The sequence below is a fragment of the Argopecten irradians genome, chromosome 3, assembly GCF_041381155.1.
Source record: "Argopecten irradians isolate NY chromosome 3, Ai_NY, whole genome shotgun sequence".
In the NCBI taxonomy this organism is placed as follows: domain Eukaryota; kingdom Metazoa; phylum Mollusca; class Bivalvia; order Pectinida; family Pectinidae; genus Argopecten; species Argopecten irradians.
In genome coordinates this window covers 10,897,308-10,921,203 of record NC_091136.1, presented here as the reverse complement: position 1 = coordinate 10,921,203, position 23,896 = coordinate 10,897,308, and the positions used below count along the sequence as shown (strand labels likewise).

At 34.0% G+C, this 23,896-nt stretch overlaps 2 protein-coding genes across 4 annotated transcripts in view; one reads left to right on the top strand and one right to left on the bottom strand.

Moving 5' to 3' along the window:
- Nucleotides 1-461: 461 nt before the first annotated feature.
- LOC138317539 (histone H4 transcription factor-like) overlaps nucleotides 462-23,896 on the top strand; it is a 34,705-nt gene continuing 11,270 nt past the window's right edge. The window contains exons 1-5 of one of the 3 annotated variants that reach the window (XM_069259286.1): nucleotides 462-545; nucleotides 3,113-3,326; nucleotides 3,556-3,782; nucleotides 5,620-5,743; nucleotides 6,109-6,261. In XM_069259286.1, the coding sequence (XP_069115387.1) occupies nucleotides 3,158-3,326; nucleotides 3,556-3,782; nucleotides 5,620-5,743; nucleotides 6,109-6,261 (673 nt within the window). In that variant the 5' untranslated portion in view covers nucleotides 462-545; nucleotides 3,113-3,157. Of the gene's footprint in view, nucleotides 546-1,338; nucleotides 1,425-1,451; nucleotides 1,472-3,112; nucleotides 3,327-3,555; nucleotides 3,783-5,619; nucleotides 5,744-6,108; nucleotides 6,262-23,896 lie in introns of those variants that run through there. The other 2 variants (XM_069259287.1, XM_069259288.1) reach the window with 2 other exon arrangements.
- On the bottom strand, nucleotides 13,967-20,195 carry LOC138317538 (D-beta-hydroxybutyrate dehydrogenase, mitochondrial-like). The gene is made up of 5 exons (XM_069259285.1): nucleotides 19,243-20,195; nucleotides 16,930-17,142; nucleotides 16,076-16,264; nucleotides 14,613-14,864; nucleotides 13,967-14,271 (listed from the first exon to the last, which is right to left on the bottom strand). Exons 1-5 carry the CDS (start codon nucleotides 19,598-19,600, stop codon nucleotides 14,060-14,062), a joined length of 1,224 nt encoding a protein of 407 aa, XP_069115386.1. The 5' UTR covers nucleotides 19,601-20,195; the 3' UTR covers nucleotides 13,967-14,059.

Below are 23,896 nucleotides of genomic sequence, written 5' to 3'. Positions count from 1 at the left end.
GATCAGCTTGTATTCATGATTGTCAATATTTATGATGCCTTCCTGTGTTTCATAATTCATGTTTTTCATATTATCAGCAATGTTTTCATCCAAAGTACTAAAATGGGTATTAAAAATTTTACAAACTAACTTCTAAAATAAGCTAATGGTTAACTATGCGTAACGTTAACGTGTCGTAGGCCTAATGTGTGTTGTATTTTGATCAGCCAACAAGTTAGATTTACTTTATCATTTTCAGACAATACAATGTTGTTATCACCCTTGGCATATTTTTCTATATATAAATGGCTTTAAAATGGGCCAAAGATCTTTATTTTCTGGGCCTCCGCTACACATTACTTTAAAATAATAGGATAGGCCTAGACCTTTGTAAGCATAACTACGGTATACAAGCGCTATGTGGATATTGATTTTTAGAGTTTCTTTCTTCCTTCAATGTCAAGCGCCTTGCAGACCTAGATCATACTCCCGCCATTGATCAAGTCCTGCCGAGGCACCTTGTCCAAAACAACGGACGAAAACTTAAAATACAATAGAATTCTGTGGTATGTTCAATTGGAATATTGGAAAGAAAGTTCTGGAACATTTTACAGTAATTTCTCGTTTCATATATTTCATCCTATATCCATTAATATACCATTTAAAGATATTGTCTTTACTATATGACCCTGATAGCTGAGGAAAATTTGAATAACAGGACCTTGTTACTAATGATGATATATATAAGATAACTCACGTCTATTTGCATACATCACACGGAGCTTCTCCCCCTTGTGTAATGGATGTAAATAGGGCTGACCTATCTTACATATTATGTATGTAAACAGACGTGACCTATCGTATATGTCATCATTAGTAACCAGGCCCTATATGTCATCATTAGTAACCTGACCCTGTGTCTCCTTCAACTTCGGGAAATGCTATTGGTCTTACTTTTAAGGGTGTTCAATATTTAGTAGCAAGGTCATCAGATAATAGGGACAGTGCTCAACAAACCTTCAGTTTGTTCTTTATGCCATGTAAAATACGCCAAATTTTATACATGATTTACAAATTTAATATTGTACACAATATTGGAGAATGTTACAAGTTAGATTTACTTTATCATTTTCAGACATATACAATGTTGTTATCACCCTTGGCATATTTTTCTATATATATAAATGGCTTTAAAATGAGCCAAAGATCTTTATTTTCTGGGCCTCCGCTACACATTACTTTAAAATAATAGGATAGGCCTAGATCTTTGTAAGCATAACTACGGTATACAAGCGCTATGTGGATATTGATTTTTAGAGTTTCTTTCTTCCTTCAATGTCAAGCGCCTTGCAGACCTAGATCATACTCCCGCCATTGATCAAGTCCTGCCGAGGCACCTTGTCCAAAACAACGGACGAAAACTTAAAATACTATAGAATTTTGTGGTATGTTCAATTGGAATATTGGAAAGAAAGTTCTGGAACATTTTACAGTAATTTCTCGTTTCATATATTTCATCCTATATCCATTAATATACCATTTAAAGATATTGTCTTTACTATATGACCCTGATGGCTGAGGAAAATTTGAATAACAGGACCTTGTTACTAATGATGATATATATAAGATAACTCATGTCTATTTGCATACATTACACGGAGCTTTTTCCCCTTGTGTAATGTATGTAAATAGACCTGACCTATCTTACATATTATGTATGTAAACAGACGTGACCTATCTTATATGTCATCATTAGTAACCTGACCCTGTGTCTCCTTCAACTTCGGGAAATGCTATTGGTCTTACTTTTAAGGGTGTTCAATATTTAGTAGCAAGGTCATCAGATAATAGGGACAGTGCTCAACAAACCTTCAGTTTGTTCTTTAGGCCATGTAAAATACGCCAAATTTTATACATGATTTACAAAATAATTAATATTGTACACAATATTTGAGTGTTGGGCACACTCCTGCATATGAGTTACAGTCCTACAAGGATTTATAAGTCCTTGATCTATGTAATTATTTAATTAACTTAATGATTTCTCAAATTCAGGACCATTACTCAAATGCAGGGCTATTATCCATAATATCATATGTGTGTGTACAGAATTGTGAGCACATCCGCATATGAATAACAATCCCAGGGCTTGAATTTTACATTTTTTGCCACTTGCTAAAAATAGCAAGTGCCATAAATTTTTACTTGCTAAAATATATTTTTTACTTATAATTAATATCCGTATTCAAATTACAGTTATGTTATATATAAAATCCTTTATTTTTGCATGATGATGTGAGATGTATAAGTACATAATAAATATCAACAACATTACTGTAAGAACTGGGCCCCCATATTTTCCATTACAACAATTTTTCAGAATCATTGTGCCATTTTTACAGTTGTCCCTGATAAAAACCACTTGCTAAAATAAGCAAGTGCATATTTTTTTTCACTTGCTATTCTGGTATATCTACTTGCAAAAAGCAAGTAAAACAGCCTGAAATTCGAGCCCTGAATCCTACATTGGAAGTAATTATTTAGTTATTAAAAATACAGGACTATTACAGTACCCATAGTTTGTCCAACCTATGAGTTTGTAAACTAGTATGACAAACCAGTGGTTCTGCCAACAAAGACAAAACGGGATTTCAGCTGAGTCATTTTAATAACAGACCCCTACAGGTTATTCTCATTCTCAACCAAAACAAAAAAGGATTTCAGCTGAGTCATTCTAATAACAGACCCCTACAGGTTATTCTCATTCTGTTACTCTGATCCTCTTTGAAACAGAGTCAAAATATTGTATGAGTATATTTTGATAAGATTAATTGTAGCTCATGAATTACAGAGACAGGCTGTCACTTTCCTTTTACTAGTACAGTTGTACGAATTGAAAGAAAAACTTGGAGGTCCTAAGGTTTTGAAACCATGTCATACAGTGTATTTTCCCCACTTTCACTTATTAATTACGTCATGACATACATATATATGAATTTAAATTTATCTTATTCCCTCTACAAATTGATATAATAGTGTTAAACTTTGTATTTGATCTTCTGTTTTTGTACAATGTTATTTTGGTAAAATTGTGATAAAGACCTCTTTATTCTTTCTTTGGCAATATATCTAGGCCTTAGACATTTAACTTGGCGGTGCTTAGAGGTGATCTGTACAGATGCCCCCAAAGGAGAAAAGGAACAAACGAGTGCGATCAGATGTAAAGATATCTAAAACAGACCTTTCTCTCCCATGTGAATGGGGCGACTGTCATGATGTCTTTACCGAAATGGAGCTGTTCCTGCGACATATGTCAAACCACCTTTGTCATACAGATAATATTGCGGGTAGGTATGTCTAAAGTTCTGAAAAGAATAAGGAATATCAGTAAGAAAGAAAAAAACAGATTCCCAATACAGCCCTGCGTGGAGGGCATTAATGGAATTTTACTTTTTGCCATCACCTGTTACTGATCATAAAAGGTGAAGGTCTACTTGTAATATGCCATAACAAGATCACTGCTGCCTCTATGAAAGAATAGAAAATTGTTAATATTTTACAAACCTGTTTTTACAGAGGATGGTTTCCAGTGTAGCTGGCGAGAGTGTGGCACTGAAGTACAGGGGGAGAATTATGACTTCTTCAGACATGCCTATTTCCACTGTTTTCATGTCAAGATCAAATGCATTGGATCACTCTTGTTAAACCGACTTGGAATGGACCAATGTTTATTAGATACGCACACAAGAAACCTAATTCCAGAACTTCCAGAGCGGCTTCAGTGTGGTTGGTTTAACTGTGAGGTGAGTATTGTAGAACAAGAGAGTATAGTCTAAACCACAGTCATTGGGATTTATTAAATGAAAGCAAAGGACTTATGCACAGTTTCAATGCTTTTTGGCCCCTTATCCATCAAACTTGTCATTTAGTAATTAAATTGTTAAAGTGAACAGTCGGGCAAGGATGGCTAAAGTCGGTAAAAATGGTGTGAATGTATCCAGTATAATTTCTTATGAAATGGAAAAATAAAATCTCTCGTCAAAATCTGTCTGTGTACGAAAAATTATTTTAAAGTATGGGAATTCTAAAACGTCCTCCCGGCTCACTATGTCTGTGGTTACATTTCCACACAGCCTCGCTTTCAATGCTTTCAACTTTTCTTTACTTTAATGGTCAGAACTGGGAAACTAGGCAGAACTTGACCGTCGTATTAATATGTGAGAACTTTTGGAAGGCCAATGAACGCATTTAGACTGGTTTTCTTTGCCAGACTGTTCACTTTAAATATCAAGTACATCTTTGATGAAATAAGTATAATAAGTATGCTAAATATGCAAAAATGATGAAAAAAGGAAATTCAGTCAATTTTTCAAGTTTTTCATTTAGAAAGTTTTTCTTTAACCATATATAGAGCACATTCTTCTACAAACTTAATATTTCTCCAGATGTGTTTGAGGTACCTATATATTCTGTGAAAAATATTAAGTTTGTTCAAGGCTGTGTTCTATGTTTCTTAGACAAAAACTATCAAAAAATAGGTAAAGAAATGATTAAATTTTCAAATTCAGTTAATTGACGTATATCTTTGGATGGTTATCATAGCAACTTAAAGCTGCAAAGTTTTATTATAATTAAATCAGAGATGTACTAATTATTTCAAATCCTATAATTTCATTTCTGAATACTTAGTTTAAAAAATTGTTAGATTTGGGGGCCAAATGGTTCCAAACCATACACAGTCCTTTGAGGAATGTTGTATTATTACATTTTCACAGTGAAATAATAGGTTTTACGGTGAACACTGATTGTTACTGCACGCGGGCGGGTGGTTAAGATGTCCCGACATATCGCAACAAGCCCTCCACTTCTGGGTTCCGAATTCGAATCCTATGTGGGTCAATAGATTCCAGTTCTATAACAGTTACACATCTGATAGCTGAGATGAGTTTTTTCTCCATGTTTTTCTAGAACTTGGTTGCTTTCCTCCACCAAGAACGTAATTTTCACATGGTACGTATGCATGACTTTTCACCTATTTTACAACAAAAATTATCAACATAACTCAGTGTTCCTAGATACTTTCAAAAAGTCTGGATTTATGTATTATTATGACTTAATATTGATGTTTTTCGTTTTGAATTATCAAAAAAGTTTACTAGCCCCCTAGTATGGCTATTTTCCACTAGCCCAAGCTGAAAATTTACGTCAGGCTATTCCAAGACCCTACCCATTCCTTTGAGGAATATTGTATTATTACATTTTTACAGTGAGATAAAAGGTTTTACGGTGAACACTGATTGTTACTGCACAGGTCGGGTGGTTAAGATGTCCCGACATATCGCAACAAGCCCTCCACTTCTGGGTTCAGAGTTCGAATTCTATGTGGGTCAGTTGCCAGGGACTGGTCGGTGGTTTTTCTCTGAGAACTTTGGCTTTCCTCCACCAAGAAACCTCGTACGTCCTTAAATGGCCCTGGCTGTTAATAGGACGTTAAACAACAACCTCCTTCCCCTTTGCTGCATAAGGAGACTATCAATAAACAGAAAGGAATAAACTAGACTAGAGCCTTTAAGGAAAAGTCTGGATTTATGTACTGTATATATATTGCAATCTTATTATAGACCTATTATATATTTACAGGCAATAATTGACAACCCCGAGGTGTTTTACCGCCATGTTGATAACCATGCTGAAAATTGTGAAGAAATTAAGAAGCAAAAGAAAGGCAACTCTGTGGCTACAAATTCTAAATGTGAATGGGAAGGTAATTATAATAAGAAACTTCTAAATGTGAATGGGAAGGTAATTAAAATAAAAAAACTTTTAATGTGAATAGGAAGGGAAGGAACTCTGCAAATACAAATTCTAAATGTGAATAGGAAGATAAGTAACTTTTAAATGTGAATGGGAAGGGAATTAACTCTGCTAAAGAAAGTAACTACAATTTCTAAGTGTGAGATAAAGTTAAAGAGTTGTGTAATGCTTTGCTTTCTTGTGCAATTCGGAAGTGATTTTTGAGCATAAAGCAATGTCTTGGAAGTCCATAGTGTTATTGACAAAAATAGGATTTTCAAATTCATCGATAATATAATATCTTATAATTGCTAAATGATTTTTTGTAAATTTTAGGCTGTGACTTTGTGGCGGACACTAGGTGGCGTTTAAAGGAACACTTACGGAGCCATACACAAGAAAAAGTGATAGCCTGCCCCACATGTGGTGGCCTCTTTTCCGCGCGGTGTAAATTTATTGATCATGTCAAGCGGCAGGCTGAAACAAATGGTATGTAATTTACCTTTTTATGATCGATGTTAATTATAACTAATTATGATAAACCATAATTTCAATTTAGTTTGTTCAATTTACTCTGCTAGTTTCTAACAAATAGGTTCCATGAGATGATGAGTTATCTCTCATAGATTTTATTAATACTAGTCAAACACTAGTTTATCTTAATACTAGTCTGAAAGGCAGATGTTCAAACACTATATAGTTCCTGATATAACTATTAAACTAACACTAGTCTTAAACAGATGTCAATAGATTATCTCCCCTTCTTGATTCACTATATAGATTGTATCTAACACTGGTCTTAAACAAATGATAGATTATCTCCCCATCTTGTTTCATGATATACTGTATCCAACACTAATTTTAGACTGATGTTAGATTATCTCCCCTTCTTGTTTCATTATACTGACTATCCAACACTAATTTGAGACTGATGTTAGCTTATCTCCCCTTCTTGTTTCATTTTAAGCTGTATCTAACACTAATTTGAAACTAATGATAGATTATCTTCCCTTCTTGTTTCATTATAGACTGACTACCCAACACTAATTTGAAACTGATTATAGATTATCTTCCTATTCTTGTTTCTTTATAGCTTGTATCCAACACTAATTTGAAACTGATGATAGATTATCTCCACTTCTTGTTTCCTTATAGAATGTATCCAACACGAATTTGAAACTGATGATAGATTATCTCCCCTTCTTGTTTCCTTATAGACTGTATCTAATGCTAATTTGAGACTGTATCTTCCTATTCTTGTTATCTTTATAGCCTGATCTCCAATTAATTTTTGGAAACTGATGATAGATTATCTCCGCCTTCCTTGATAGATTCTAATGCTAATCTTTAGAACGAAAGATAGATTAATCTCTCCTATTCTTGTTTCCTTATAGCTTGTATCCAACACTAATTTGAAACTGATGATAGATTATCTCCCCTTCTTGTTTCCTTATAGACTGTATCTAACGCTAATTTTAGACTGATGATAGATTATCTTCCCTTCTTGTTTCCTTATAGACTGTTAGCTGCAATATTGTAGCTAAAACTGAACCACATAGATTATCAAATTCTCATCGAGACATTATTTTTTTACATAATACATATGAAAGACTTTATGAAGGGAGTTTAAACGGCAAGTCAGCAAATTGTGAATTTGACGTCGCATGAGCTGTACGGTAGATATTAAGAATGGTAGTTATGCTTGTTTTGGACAAAAATAATATGTAAATGCATGTATACGCATAAAATAATTGGAAACCTACAATAAAGTATAGAAAACTGTGCCCGAGTGATTTTCGGAGGCAGTGCTCCACTTCGACACATAGGGACCAATTCGTACCCGACTGAAAGATATAGTAGGCCAGGTACATATATTCATTCTAATAGAATGTACGTATCCAACACTAATTTGAAACTGATGATATATTATCTTCCCTTCTTGTTTCCTTATAGACTGTATCCAACACTAATTTGAAACTGATGATATATTATCTCCCCCTTCTTGTTTCCTTATAGACTGTATCCAACACTAATTTGAAACTGATGATATATTATCTCCCCTTCTTGTTTCCTTATAGACTGTATCTAAAACACTAATTTGAAACTGATGATATATTATCTCCCCTTCTTGTTTCCTTATAGACTGTATCCAACACTAATTTGAAACTGGATGATATATTATCTCCCCTTCTTGTTTCCTTATAGACGTAACTAAAACTAATTTGACTGTATCTAAAACTAATTTGAAACTGATGATATATTATCTTCCCTTCTTGTTTCCTTATAGACTGTATCTAAACCTTACTAATTTGAAACTGATGGATATATTATATCTTCCCTTCTTGTTTCCTTGTTATCCCAACAACTAATTTGAAACTGTAGTATGATATATTTATCTCCCCTTCTTTGTTTTCCTTATAGACTGTATCCAACACTAATTTAAACTGAGAATATATTATCTCCCCTTCTTGTTTCCTTATAGACTTGTATCCAACACTAATTTGAAACTGAGATTGATATATTATCTCCCCTTCTTGTTTCCTATTTATATGACTTTATCCAAACACTAATTTTGGAAACTGATGATTAAATTATCTCCCCTTCTTGTTTCCCTTATAGACTGTTATCCAACACTAATTATTGAAACTGATGATATATTATCTCCCCTTCCTTTTTTCCCTTACTTATAGACTGTATCTAAAACTAATTTGAAACTGATGATATATTAAAGGGCTCCCCTTCTTGTTTTTCCTTATAGACTGTATCCCAACACCTAATTTGAAACTGATGATATATTATCTCCCCTTCTTGTTTCCTAAATATAGACTGTATCCAACACTAATTTGAAAACTGATGATGATAGATTATCTCCCCTTCTTGTTTCCTTATAGGCACTGTATCCAACACTAATTTGAAACTGATGATTAATTATCTCCCCTTCTTGTTGTCCTTATAGACTGTATCCAACACTAATTTGAAACTGATGATATATTATCTCCCCTTCCTTGTTTCACTTATAGACTGTATCCCACTAATTTGAAACTGATTGATGTTATCTCCCCTTCTTGTTTCCTTATAGACTGTATCCAACACTAATTTGAAACTGATGATATATTATCTCCCCTTCTTGTTTCCTTATAGACTGACTATCTCAACACTAATTTGAAACTGATGATATATTATCTCCCCTTCTTGTTTCCTTTTAAGACTGTATCCAAACACTAATTTGAAACTGATGATTATATTATCTCCCTTCTTGTTTCCTTATAGACTGTATCCAACACTAATTTGAAACTGATGATATATTATCATTCCCCTTCTTGTTTCCTTATAGACTTTATCCAACACTAATTTGAAACTGATGATATATTATCTCCCCTTCTTGTTTCCTTATAGACTGTATCCAACACTAATTTGAAAACTGATGATATATTATCTCCCCTTCTTGTTTCCTTATAGACTGTATCCAACACTAATTTTTGAAACTGATGATATATTATCTCCCCTTCTTGTTTCCTTATAGACTGTATCCAACACTAATTTGAAACTGATGATATATTATCTGATGATATTATTATCTCTCCCCTTCTTGTTTCCTTATAGACTGTATCTAAACACTAATTTGAAACTGATGATATATTATCTCCCCTTCTTGTTTCCTTATAGACTGTATCCAACACTAATTTGAAACTGATGATATATTATCTCCCCTTCTTGTTTCCTTATAGACTGTATCCAACACTATTTGAAACTGATGATATATATTTATCTCCCCTTCTTGTTTCCTTATAGACTGTATCCAAAACTAATTTGAAACTGATGATATATTATCTCCCCTTCTTGTTTCCTTATAGACTGTATCCAACACTAATTTGAAACTGATGATATATTATCTCCCCTTCTTGTTTCCTTATAGACTGTATCAAACTAATTTGAAACAGATGATATATTATCTCCCTTCTTGTTTCCTTATAGACTGTATCCAACACTAATTTGAAACTGATGATATATTATCTCCCCTCTTGTTTCCTTATAGACTGTATCCAACACTAATTTGAAACTGATGATATATTATCTCCCCTTCTTGTTTCCTTATAGACTGTATCCAACACTAATTTGAAACTGATGATATATTATCTCTCCCTTCTTGTTTCCTTATAGACTGTATCCAACACTAATTTGAAACTGATGATATATTAATCTCCCCTTCTTGTTTCCTTATAGACTGTATCTCCATAATTTGAAACTGATGATATAATTATCTCCCCTTCTTGTTTCCTTATAGACTGTATCCAACACTAATTTGAAACTGTGATATATTATCTCCCTTCTTGTTTCCTTATAGACTGTATCCAAAACTAAATTTGAAACTGATGATATATTATCTCCCCTTCTTGTTTCCTTATAGACTGTATCCAACACTAATTTGAAACTGATGATATATTATCTCCCCTTCTTGTTTCCTTATAGACTGTATCCAACACTAATTTGAAACTGATGATATATTATCTCCCCTTCTTGTTTCCTTATAGACTGTATCCAACACTAATTTGAAACTGATGATATATTATCTCCCCTTCTTGTTTCCTTATAGACTGTATCTAAAACTAATTTGAAACTGATGATATATTATCTTCCCCCTTCTTGTTTCCTTATAGACTGTTATCCAACACTAATTTGAAACTGATGATATATTATCTTCCCCTTCTTGTTTCCTTATAGACTGTATCCAAACTAATTTGAAACTGATGATATATTATCTCCCTTCTTGTTTCCTTATAGACTGTATCTAAAACTAAACTATTGAAACTGATATATATTATCTTCCCTTCTTGTTTCCTTATAGACTGTATCTAAAACTAATTTGAAACTGATGATAGATTATCTCCCCTTCTTGTTTCCTTATAGACTGTATCCAACACTAATTTGAAACTGATGATATATTATCTTCCCTTCTTGTTTCCTTATAGACTGTATCCAACACTAATTTGAAACTGATGATATATTATCTTCCCTTCTTGTTTCCTTATAGACTGTATCCAACACTAATTTGAAACTGATGATATATTATCTTCCCTTTTTGTTTTATTTATAGGATGTATCTTATGCTAATTTTAGATGCATAAGATTTCATCTTATGCTGATGATAGATTATCTCCCCTTCTTTTTTTATTATGGACTGTATCTAATGCTGGTTTGAAATAGAATATAATATCTCCCCTTCCTGTCTTAATTAAGAATATCACTGGTCTGAAATGGATTTGTCTCTGTATCATGATTCACATAAACTTATGCTAACTGAATCTTATGATTGATTATCTCCCCTTAACTCATTATAGACCTATCTTATCTTACAGGTCTGAAATTGTAAATGGTCTAAAAAGTACAGCTACAGGGAGCTTTAATAGAAATATTTTTCGCATAGAAATATGACAAGAAAAAGACATATTAAACACAAAGATGATGTATTTATTCACCACATTTTTCATTTAAAATAACATGAATTTTCATTCAATATTAAATTAAGGTATCAATGTGCAAGTCACCTTTTTCTAAACTTTGCATTTAAACGACCCATTTGAGAGCTCCTTGGACCATAAGTATGAAATTCCATGGAGACTGTGATTATCATTTAATTTAAATGGTATATTTTCTATTACAATTATAATACCCATATAATTTCAATTATTGATATGTCAAGTTTATGAGGTACATCACAGATTTTTTATGCCATTCATATCAATGTCGCACATCAAACAACAAATTGAAAAAAAAACTACTACAGTTGAACTTCATGAACTGAAACTAGTAGGACTCCAAGACCTTAACTCAAATAGTGTTGTTAAAGTCTTTTCAAGGGTTCCATTTATTGGCATTTAACATTCAACAAGTTTCCAACATGCTTTATTTGGTTATAATGGTAACAAAGTGTTACCACAGTCTGACATCATTGATATTCTCACTCATACAATATAACACTGAAAAGGAAAACAGCCTGATCATACAACAATTCTCTAGCCTGATTAACATTGATGAAGCAGGAGTCAATACCTATAGAATCATCATGAAAAGACAGTTTGATAATGACTAGCCCCACACCTGGTGAAAGTGATGTCATGTTTTGGTTGGACGGTGCGGTGTCTTGGTCACCAGAATGTTGAATAGACCTGACTGAAATGACGCCATTTATTAACAGAAAACCATCAAATTGTACTGTAATTTGCTAGATTGTTAAAGAAAACACTTTACAAGGTCTGTACATTAGATTTTGATGAATGAAAATAATCCTTGTGATCAAAACACATGGTGTACATGTATATGTCTCCTTCTAAAATTGGTCTGAGCACCAAATGTCACATATATATAGCACCTGAAGTCTGCACCATGTACTTATACCGTATTTTCCGGACAATAAGCCTCACCTGTGTATAAGCCGCAGAGGCCTTTTTTACGATTTTTTCAAGTTTTGTTCACGTATAAGACGTATCGTTATATAAGCAGCACCCCAAAGTTAGGCCCATGGACCCACGTAACCATCTTTAATTAAGTTCGGTAATGCTTATCGATCGATTAGAATCACGAAATCTGTCTGTAAACTTGTTCTGTAAATATATAACAAATAAAACTCACAATGATGTAAATATCTTTAGCAAAATGGATTTTGTCATGTTTCTGTTCGTTGTTTACTCTGCCATTACGTAAGACTACTTGTGTGTAAACAAACATGGCGGCCGTACGAATTCACGCTTACTCTCTCTCATATTACAGCATGCAGGTTAAAATACTTTCTTCAGTATGCAAATAAGTTTATTTTATATCTATTTTGATATATTTCGCGTATTAATAATATTGATGTGTAAAGGATTATTGTATTATCAAGGCTTGAATCATTTACTAAAAAATTTAGAGTGTTCTCTGTCAACTTGCCATCCCATGATGCAATTCTTGAAGCCTTACTTTTGTAAACTTCCGGATATGATTTTGTGGTGTTTGTCGCTACAGAGATCGATTAAATGATTTTAATATAAATGTGCGATGTTTACACTCAGTATAATGTTCTAAATTACATGTGATTTACGTGTATAAACTTGATTGCTTAATATTTCATTGAAATCACGGTGACAGGATTCCAGGAAATTCCCCTGTAGACCGACATATGTGTAACACGTGTGCAATTGGAGTTCATGCTTACTCTCGCTCATATTTCAGTACGCCGGTAAAATACTTTCTTCAGTATGCATAGGAATGGATTAAATTTTTTTTCTGATATATTTTGTGTATTAAATATTTCTTTGTGTAAAGAGTTACTGTATCAATCAACTTCGTTTAGAGTGTTCTTCCTCTGTTTGTCAAATAAATATCCCATGATGCATTTCACCGAAGCCTTTTTTTTGTAAACTTCCGGATTATGACCTCGTGGTGTTTGCCGCTGCAGAGATCGATTAAATGTTTTTTAGACTGTTTGATGCTAATAACATCGCTATAATGTTCTATATTACATATAATTCACGGGTATAAACTTGATTGCTGATTATTTCATTGAAATCACAGAAACAGGATTCCGAGAAATACACATGTTGACCGTGTGTAACACGTGTGCAAGTTAGAAGTCATTCAGAAGATTGTTTTTTCGCTGTCTGCCAACATTTCTTGCACACACTTTATATTCAAATAATGTATTTAACTTGTTTGATATTTTTTGATTTTTGACGTTTTAGTTAATAATTTCTTGGTAACAATCCTGCAGTAAATCGATAGCGAAACCAGTCCGCCATTGTGTTGTGACTGTAAACAACCACGCTTCAGTCGGCCGATTTTCCATGAATTAAACAAATTTACAATTGAACATGTATCTGGTACATTATTATTTTTATCTTTATATATTTTCATTGCATATCTTATCTTTTAAACACTTTTACAGTGATTTGTTCAATGTATAACTTTACAAAACTGGCGAGTAAAACTTTTTCACATGTAAATCACGACGTAATAATGCCAAAGCATAGTCATATTTTGGTTTTCGTCCACAGATAAGCCGCACTAGTGTATAAGCCGCACTCCCAATTTTCAAGGAAAAAAGTCGCGGCTTATACTACGGAAAATATGGTATGCCTCTACTATGAAATGGGGAGGGGTATGTAGCTACTTATATCTGTCCTGTATTGGTCAGCAAAAATAAGACACAGGAAATAAATTGAATTGAAAGAGTTATCTTCCTTTTTATACAAGCTCCATACATTAGGTTTGGACTAGTACCCATGGATCCAGAATCTACAAGAAATTGTTGTTACGTGACTGAGTTGGGTTTGAAGTCGAACCAGTCAGTGAGAACAGACATTATGGGGTCGCCAATAACAGACGGAAGATGTAGGTAAAGGAAGGGAAGAGATCGAGCCAGGAAGCCGTTATAGTAGTATGACTTGGGATACACAGACAACAGGGCGTCAGTTATGTTGTTCAGGATCTCAGAGAAGTTTGCACTCAGCATGTCTTGTGGGTCTGAAAAGATATAATTTGACAGGTTGAGATCTTTATGAAGAAAGGCACTGATTATTCAGACAATATTTGAAGGGGGCAAAAGAAGACAAAAGAGAAATAAAAAATATCTATTTAGATTTTAATTATTTAGTATTTGAATTTTCTCCAATTTTGACAAAGTTGTGTGGTGTCCTCCAACAAAATTATATTCTGATAATGTTTCTAGTTTAGTCAAATTGTCACAGTTAGCTAGCCAGTGTCACCATTTCATATAGTGGAAATAAATATGTATGTGCCTGAATAACATACCGCACACAAAAAATACTCTTTTCACCATATACTTATTGCCTGTTTGCGCTTACTTTTCTGTTTAAATTTAATGTTGAAACATTCCCTGCCATAGTCTCGTTGGACGATGTCACTCGCTTTCTCCCACCATCGATCAGCCACAGCAGCTTTATCATACGCCATTATATTGGTCTTGTAGCCACTAGGTATTACCGTGGCAACCTTGATCCCCCAGCGATGTAGCTCAAACCGCCAGACTTCTGACATGGTGGCCAGTGCAGCTTTGGAGGCACAGTACACTCCCATCAATGGTACAGGGACCAGCCCTATCAAGTGAACAGTTTAAACATTTTAGCTAGCACAGGGACCAGTCCTATCAAGTGAACAGTTTAAACATTAGCTGACACAGGGACCAATCCTATCAAGTGAACAGTGTAAACATTAGCCGGCACAGGGACCAGTCCTATCAGGTGAACAGTTTTAAACATTATCCATCACAGGAACCAGCCCTATCAAGTGAACAGTTTTAAACATTAGCCGGCACAGGGACCAGCTCTATCAAGTGAACAGTTTAAACATTAGCTGACACAGGGACCAGTCCTATCAAGTAAACAGTTTAAACATAAGCCGGCATAAGGACCAGCCCTATCAAGTGAACAGTTTTAAACTTTAGCCGGCACAGGGACCAGCCCTATCAAGTAAACAGTTTTAAACTTTAGCCGGCACAGGGACCAGCCCTATCAAGTGAACAGTTTAAACATTTTAGCTAGCACAGGGACCAGTCCCATCAAGTGAACAGTTTTAAACATTAGCTGACACAGGGACCAGCCCTATCAAGTTAACAGTTTAAACATTAGCTGACACAGGGACCAGCCCTATCAAGTGAACAGTTTAAACATTAGCAGGCACAGGGGCCAGCCCTATCAAGTAAACAGTTTATACATTAGCCGGCACAGGGACCAGTCCTATCAAGTGAACAGTTTAAACATTTTAGCTAGCACAGGGACCAGTCCTATCAAGTGAACAGTTTTAAACATTAGCTGACACAGGGACCAGTCCTATCAAGTGAACAGTTTATACATTAGCCGGCACAGGGACCAGTCCTATCAAGTGAATAGTTTAAACATTAGCTGGCATAGGGACCAGCCCTATCAAGTGAACAGTTTACACATTAGCCGGCACAGGGACCAGTCCTATCAAGTGGACAGTTTAAACATTAGCTGGCACAGGGACCAGCCCTATCAAGTGAATAGTTTATACATTAGCCGGCACAGGGACCAGTCCTATCAAGTAAACAGTTTAAACATTAGATCTATGTTCCTAATTTGTGAACAAAAGACATCTGTAAGTAAGTAAATGACATAACTAATTTGTATCAAATATCAGGTGAACGTTAAGGTCCATGGGCCTCTTGTTATACACTTAAATGACTCAGACAATTCTGATATTGATGTACTGGTAGTGTATCTAAAATCATTAACAAATGTTAGCTGATCTGTAATACTAGATCAATAAGAAAACACCAATAATTACGTACCTGCATTACTAGCGACATTGATAAGACGACCACGATATTGACGCAACAGTGGAAGAAATGCTTTACAAACATTAATTGGACCAAAAAAGTTGATAGTCATGATTTTATTCATGTCCTCTCTGGCCATTATTTCCACGTTGCCAATGTAGCAGATCCCAGCATTATTTACGATTCCCCAGAACTCTAAATCTGGAATATAAAATTCAATCCTGATTGTGTCATAACCAGAAATACAATACGATACATGTTCTAAACCTCAAAAATTCAAGAACAATTGTAATACCATATAGCTGGTTTAATATTGCATTTCAAGAATTTCAAAATTTGGTACGGCAAGGAAAATAAACTTTTGATGAATTGATTTTTTTCTATCCGGTTATAAGAGTATAAAATATTATTGTGTACTTAAAGTAGTGCTATGGCTTGAGCACAAATCAAATGGAGATATATATATTATAAGATACTGTACAATGCCCCACCATGAGACATAACCTTGGCCATTGAACTTTGACTGTACAGTCTGCCTCAGACTTCTGTGGCTTACCTTGACTTCATTGTTAGCCATTAAATGATTTATGACATTTTACATTTGAAACTAAACTTGACTAACCTTTACCACTGAGACTTGACTGACCGTGGCTACAAATCTTTATGTGATTTAACCCTGCAATACTTACCAACATAATGACCTTCATCACTGTTTTTATGTTATGTGACTTACATATCACCTTGAACTCTAACCTCTGAAGCAACATGATAAGCTGACTTGCTTTGACCCCTGACCTCTGAAGCCACATGATTGGCTGACTTACCTTGACCCCTGACTTCTGAAGTCACATGATTGGCTGACCTACCTTGACACCTGATCTCTGAAGCCAAATGATTGGCCGCTTCCTCCACCTGCTGTACACTGCTCACATCCATCTGTATAGTTTGTAGTCGTTCTGAACAACTCCTTACTAGCTGTTGCTGTTCATCGCTTCTGTTGTTTAGGAAACTAGCAAATACATGGAATCCTTGTCTGTCAAGGTGTTGGGCCAAACTGAAGCCTATTCCTCGGTCACACCCTGTGTTATATCATGGAATTAGATTATTGAAAAACATAGCATTGTACCGATACTAAACTTTAAAATCAGAACTAAAACAAGTATAAATATACTGTAGTAGAAATTTATGGCATACTTGTATATAATGGCCAAAAAAAAAAGATATCTGTTTAGGGTTACAACAATGGCCAAAAAAATATGGTCCGTCAGTCGGAATTTTTGTTTCTTTAACTCTAAAGTGGTGGCCGGAACTGGAGTCTGAGATAAAAATCCCAACTTTTTAAAAAAAAAAATTGTAGAAAAGTGGGAAAAAAAATTGAGTCGGTCGGGTAACCTTAAACAGACAATTTTTTTTTTTGGCCTAAGTATACTGATACCATTGATGTCACTAGGACATCTTACTGGGATATAAGCCTATTTATATATAGACAATGCCTGATGTCTCATCCTTTTGACATTGTCAGTAAAATTGTTTGAAATTGAAATATCATGCCAATTTCGCCTTACCTGTGGATTGTGCTTATTTATTATAAGGCATTCATATAAATGGGGAAAGGTGGGTTTGTGAGTTTTGTAATTCTCCACACCATATATACTACATTATTGAATTCAATTGAATTAAAGCAAAGTTGACTATTGATGAAATATGGTGTTTATTTGATGAGGTTAAATTTTTGATTATCTATAGAGGTATGTATTTAATGTTGTAAGATATGGTAACTGTTTCAAATATTATTATCAGTTTGTAAACATTAGCTCTCCTAAAGATATAAGTTCTATATATAAATAAGTACATATGTACTATATATAAGTACTATACTAAGGATGAAGTTTTACTTAAGGTCAAGGCCAACCGAAATAACAACTGCAATGACCGACATGATTTGAAGGACTTTAGGTCATGTTGAAGTAACTCCATCACACCAAATGGTAGTAATTGTTCTCCTGGTTTCACTGACTGGTGTTTAGTAAATAATTTTAATTTGCGGATTTTCTAACTCTGAGGTGTGAACAAACTTCAGCCGACTTTCGGTAATGAGACCCTTCCCCTTAAAATCCCTTCATTAATATCTAGGTTAGAGGAGCTTATTGCATGAAGAAAGTAAATTTTTCCCCTGGTTTCACTGACTGCAGGTGTTTAGTAAATAATTTCAATTTGCAGAATTTCTAACTCTGGGGTATGAACAAACTTCAGCCAACTTTCGGTAATGAGACCCTTCCCCTTAAACTCCCTTCATTAATATCTAGGTTAGAGGAGCTTATTGCGTGAAGAATACAATAATGTCCATTAAGTAGTCTCTATTTAATTATACTGGTGCTAACAATATATTATATGTGAACAGTAAAAAAAACTTCTAAAGAATATTTTGAACTTTTCTGACTTGAATTTTAAAAAAAAACCAACAACAACAACAATTTCTAATCAGTGCATACTACTGGGTCAAAGTATGGCGTCTGGAATTTTGTTATTATGTGCTCAAGAACAAATAATGTCTACTGATAAAATATTCAATGATATCATTATCGCACAAATGTCATTAAAATTAATTATAGAGTTAAAGTTTGTTGGACAGTAGTTGCGCGCCAGGTCCTAGACCTAGAAGGTTATAAGTTCAAAACATGGGTATGGGAGTTTGCTTGTTTATCTCTAAGTAACTCGGTCACTGATAATACTATGCACCGATCACACTAGTCGACGTCTGTACAAACCAAATAAATATATACAATCATTTAGTACTACTGGCCTTCAGGGTTGTCATGTGGGATATATGTATCCATATACTGGAGATTATCTTGAATTTGCTCAATTAAACTTTCAGACAAAATTTAAAAACAATTTTTTTTAAACATAGACAATTTTGCAATTGTTTTGAAAGAAACTTTTTAAAGTCCAGATAGTATTAAAATATTAATATAGATATTTATATAACTAGATATTGGTTAAAGTTGAAAATAAGCCTTTATAAATGTGTTCATCCACAATCCCTCAATATCTAGAACTTCATACATTGTTCATTATTTAACAGTTGCACTTTTGGATGAAGAAATAAAGTTTGTTAGATTTTTAAGTGCCTTGTTTCCTTTCTTGCTATATATAAATTTATTATTGTTGAAACTTACCAGTTATTAGAACAGCTTTTCTCCTGGTTGACAATTGTCTTCTTGGCAGCCATTTTGTTGCCATGGCGAAGTATCCAAATATTAACAAACTTCCCCAGAGGTCAGGCTCGAGGTAAAAGGTCAATATTTGTACAAAAGCGCAATTCAGTATCACCATAACGATAGCTCTGCTTGTCAAATTGATGTTTCCAAGGAAACGCTGGATTAATGTGTATAGACCAAACACAAAATATATAACAATGTTAATGTTTCCTCTTGAGGTCATGTCACTAGTTTCCATGGCAACCAGTTTAGCTCTTTCTGTTTCTCGATTTACATATAGGATTTGATACAGCATAGTGTAAAGAAAATACATCATGGACAAAAATGCAGTGATACGCTAGTATTACTACATTCAAATCTATCCTAAAGCATAGTCTTATATATAAAAAAAAATGTAAATTAATTAATGAATCAGTAAAATCTGTTAAAGAGAGCTGATTTTCTGTATCAAAAGACAGTGTAAGTTGTCACATTCTATAACATCTGTACTGCGCTCCCAAAGATTACAAGCTGTAGATTCTCCTGATCAGGCGAAGAAACACTCTGGCTGATACAGGTCAGGCTATAGGTGCTGCTGTATTACTGTCAATGTCCAGTTGGGTTTATGTATAACTTTTTCACAGTATCAGTCTTTATGTAGACAAGCACCAAATTGACAGATCAGAGAAGCATAACTTTTATTTAAAAGTGTTGCGTTGATTGAAGCCCTTGCGATAGTTTGCTTATCAGTGAGGGATTAAATGAAATGTTAGTATTGGTGTTGTAGCGTAATCTCTGAAGAGGTAGGAACACCTGTTCTCAACGTCACCGCCACTCTCAAAGTCGCCACGGCGGTGTGTAGAAACAAAACACTCACTGCACTGTTATTATGAATGAAGTGTTAATCCTGTGACGCAAAACTAATTGATTGTAATAATACTTAGATCAACATCACTACGTATAGTTTTACTGAAACAATCATCAAATATAGGGATTAATTCAGTCAGTACTGTTCTAGAAATTTATCATAAAGCAAAATAGGACTGTAAACAAAATAGAAATCACATGAAAATGTCACAGAAACAAAAGACAAGCTCATCTTGGTTGTAATATACAAGATATCAGTTGACTATGAAATTGCAGATATCTATTGTAGCATTCAAACTGAAATATGAAGCTTAAGTAACGACATGAGCAGAACTTTGATTCGTCTTCAACAGCAGTACTAGTTAATTAGCCTGATAATTGATAAGAAGAGATTTAAACACATGTGAGTTCATATTTGTGTATCTCATTCATATCCATGCTTAATGGAGATTCAAACGGTGGAAGTAAAATTCTGATGGAAATAGGTGTTTATCCTCCACTAGGCGGTGAAATTCTATCGGTGTGTTTTGACGCTACGCATTCATCGTCCATTGGTTATTTTCGCTTCATTTGTTTAAATTCGATCTCAGCACCACGTCAAATACAACCAGTCACTTATATGTGCATTGTTTAAGTAGATTGTGAATTACAATATTGTTGCCGACCTATATATATATACCACTTGGGTGTGTAGGTTTGATTATTTATAGACAGATGATGTAATGTGGCTTGCTCACTGACCACTTGACACTGATGGACAGGTCATATGTGTTGGAGTCCGGTTTATCATCATCTTGCCTAATATAGGCTCATCACTACACAGGTACTATATACACATTAAAACTGTGATCTGAATCGTAGCAAGGATGCATATGCTGGAGACAACCTATACTGAAAGGACTAGGGAATTTCTTAATACTGTAAACCAACTTTTATTTGCATGCGATTTACTTTCGCGAATTTCGCGATGGACTAGAAATCGCAAAAGTAAATCTGCGCAAATTATTATTAATACATTTGCATTTGTATGACTGTATAGTTCAAAAATGTTCTGTTAGCATTAAGATGATTATTTTTGTTCAGAAGTAAAATATCTATATTCAAACTAAATAAATAATTCAAAGTTCAGTAAAACTAAACCTGATAATCCCAGAACGTTACCGTCCGCATGAGACCGTGTTTGTGTCGGCTGCCATAACCTGCCAGGCGGAAATCATTATCGGTGCATTTGTTTCGTTTCATTAAGGGGACAGTTAGGGTCACTTCAGTTCCTGAGTTTTTTTATCTCAAGTCTCAGAATTTTGTGTTATGGTATCCTTTTTAGCTACATGTAGTAGATGTTGTTTTGTTTTGTTTTAACTACACTAATACCGACATGTTTACCCAAAGACAACTCAAAGCATACTGATCGTAGCCATTACTGGCAGATTCCATTGTTCATATGTCTGATATCATGAGTTCTATTCTGTCGTACTGTACGTGTTTGTATAAGGATTAACGCTTACGAATGAGATACCTTCTAATTACAAACACAGGTAAACAGCTATGATCTGTTTCACAAAAACAGATATGTAATACCATATAAATACTTTATGTTGTGAAAAATAATGAAAATAGTATGATTGTCTGATCTGCGAAAAAAATATCTCCGCGAACTTAAAATGTTTTGAAACGGAAATCGCGAAATTAAGTAGCCGTATTCAAAGGGAAAATCACCAGATGGACACTCCGGAGTACCAAAATCCACAACCTCTATGAACATAAATACTAAACATTCAGATAAGGTACAGAAAGAAAAAGGAAAAAGATATTATTATGATCCAAATAGAAAAACAAAAATTGGTGATTATTTTCATCATAAAATTGCAATGAAAAACACATTAAAGAAGTGAGAATGTTTATCTTATTCATAACAGGAATGTTATTGTGACTAAGCCTCTCAATACTAGATTTTTTCAAATAAACATGAGTAGTGGTATTTCAGTAATTTTATACTATAATGACTTATATGTTCCCCTTTCCCTTCGGATTAAAGATGCTCCACCGCTGACAGAGCATAAATGATATTCATCATTTGAACAATAATTGGTGTTTAATTATGTATATAAATATCTAGTTAGCACAAAAAATAATATGAAATAATTTACCATTTTGCCTTTGGTGCATGTGCAATCAGTACTTCATTCCATATAGGATATAGTGCCACAAATTTTTTTCGGGATGCAATTAATTATTTTTCATACTTTTAATTTGAATTAAAATTAGAAGCTCAAACTTGTCAATGGTGTAAAAGTAAGTACTTTTGTAACTGACGAAAAATACTAAATCATCTGCTCCTGTTTTAGATAGTGGAAAAACACCATTTGTCAGCGGTGGAGCATCTTTAAATACAGACCTATTTCAGTATTTATGCTTCTTCCTTTTCATCTTACCCTTGGAAGTTCTTAACATGGCAACTATGATATCATTTCTATAAGCTAATACTTCTGAACCAAAATACATGTATGGTGAAAAGGCTGCATCCTCCTAATGCCATTAATGTGCTGTGCACTGTGACCTTGACTGGAAGGACAATGATCAAATAATTGCCAAAAATATTGAAGTCCCACTTTCTTTTAACTGATTGATAGTATGGTGATCATGAAAATATACCTGCAGTATCCAATGTCAACAACATAAAGGTCAAATTTGTGCAAAAATTACTGTAGTTTCGAAATTGGACCATACCTATAACATTTACCTATTGTCTGAAGAAGGTAAACAAATTATTTTATTTACAAAACAATGCCTTGATATGACCGTTTGAAGATACCTTCTGTGGCCTTTTACACCTATGATCTGTACTGATCATGAGAGTTCACTGTCCATCTATCTACAGCTCAAGGGTCATTATACTGGGCCAGTAGTGGTTACAGTGGAGAAATGGGACTTTCACATGTTTTCAAATCTATGATTGTGACCTTAGTCTCTTTTTATGGTTAAGGGTTAAACTTGTGGCAAATTGCTCAGATGTCACTTCAGTTTATGTACCTTCCTTTATAACTGATGAGAATGTGTAACTAGTTTTGATTGTATTTAGAGTAGTTGACAGAGAAGTCTCTGAATTATGAACCATTGTTTTTTCATTCCTGATGAAATTCTGAAGTAAAGAAGGGGGAATGTTATAAACAAATTTCAAGAACAGCATTTTTGTATAATTTGTAATTTATTTCATCATAATATTGTTAACAATTGGATTTACATTCTCATATCTGTAGGGGAAAAAGTGTCAATAGTGCATGCTCCACCGCCAACACATCATAAATGATACTCATCATTTGAACAAAAATTGGTGTTTACTCATGCAAATGCATGTTTGATTTACACAATATAATTTGAAATATTAAACTTGTTTTATTTTTAATGGATGCACAATCAGTACTTCGTTTCATATGGGACATAGATTTTTTTATGGGGACACAATTTTTATTTTTTTTTCCAATTTCATTGATACATAATATCTCATTCACACATCATCGTCCTCATCCTCATCAATTAATTCCCATCATTCACATCATCAATCATCCTTACAAAACAATAATTATCCTCACAAATAGATATCTACATCAATATTGAACACAAACAATACATGATATCATCATCATCATCATGTCATCTTCATCATTATCATCATCATCATGATATCATCATCATCCTCCATCATCATCATCATCATCATCATCATCATCATCATCATCATCATCATCATCATCATCATCATCATCAT

Excerpts from the sequence above, each read along its gene's own strand:
- LOC138317538 (XM_069259285.1), bottom strand. The coding sequence starts at position 19,600 with ATGATGTATTTTCTTTACACTATGCTGTATCAAATCCTATATGTAAAT. Across the intron at positions 17,143-19,242 it reads AAAAGCTGTTCTAATAACTG|GGTGTGACCGAGGAATAGGC; the intron begins GTAAGTTTCAAC and ends GATATAACACAG. Across the intron at positions 14,272-14,612 it reads CATTAAATTTAAACAGAAAA|ACCCACAAGACATGCTGAGT; the intron begins GTAAGCGCAAAC and ends ATATCTTTTCAG.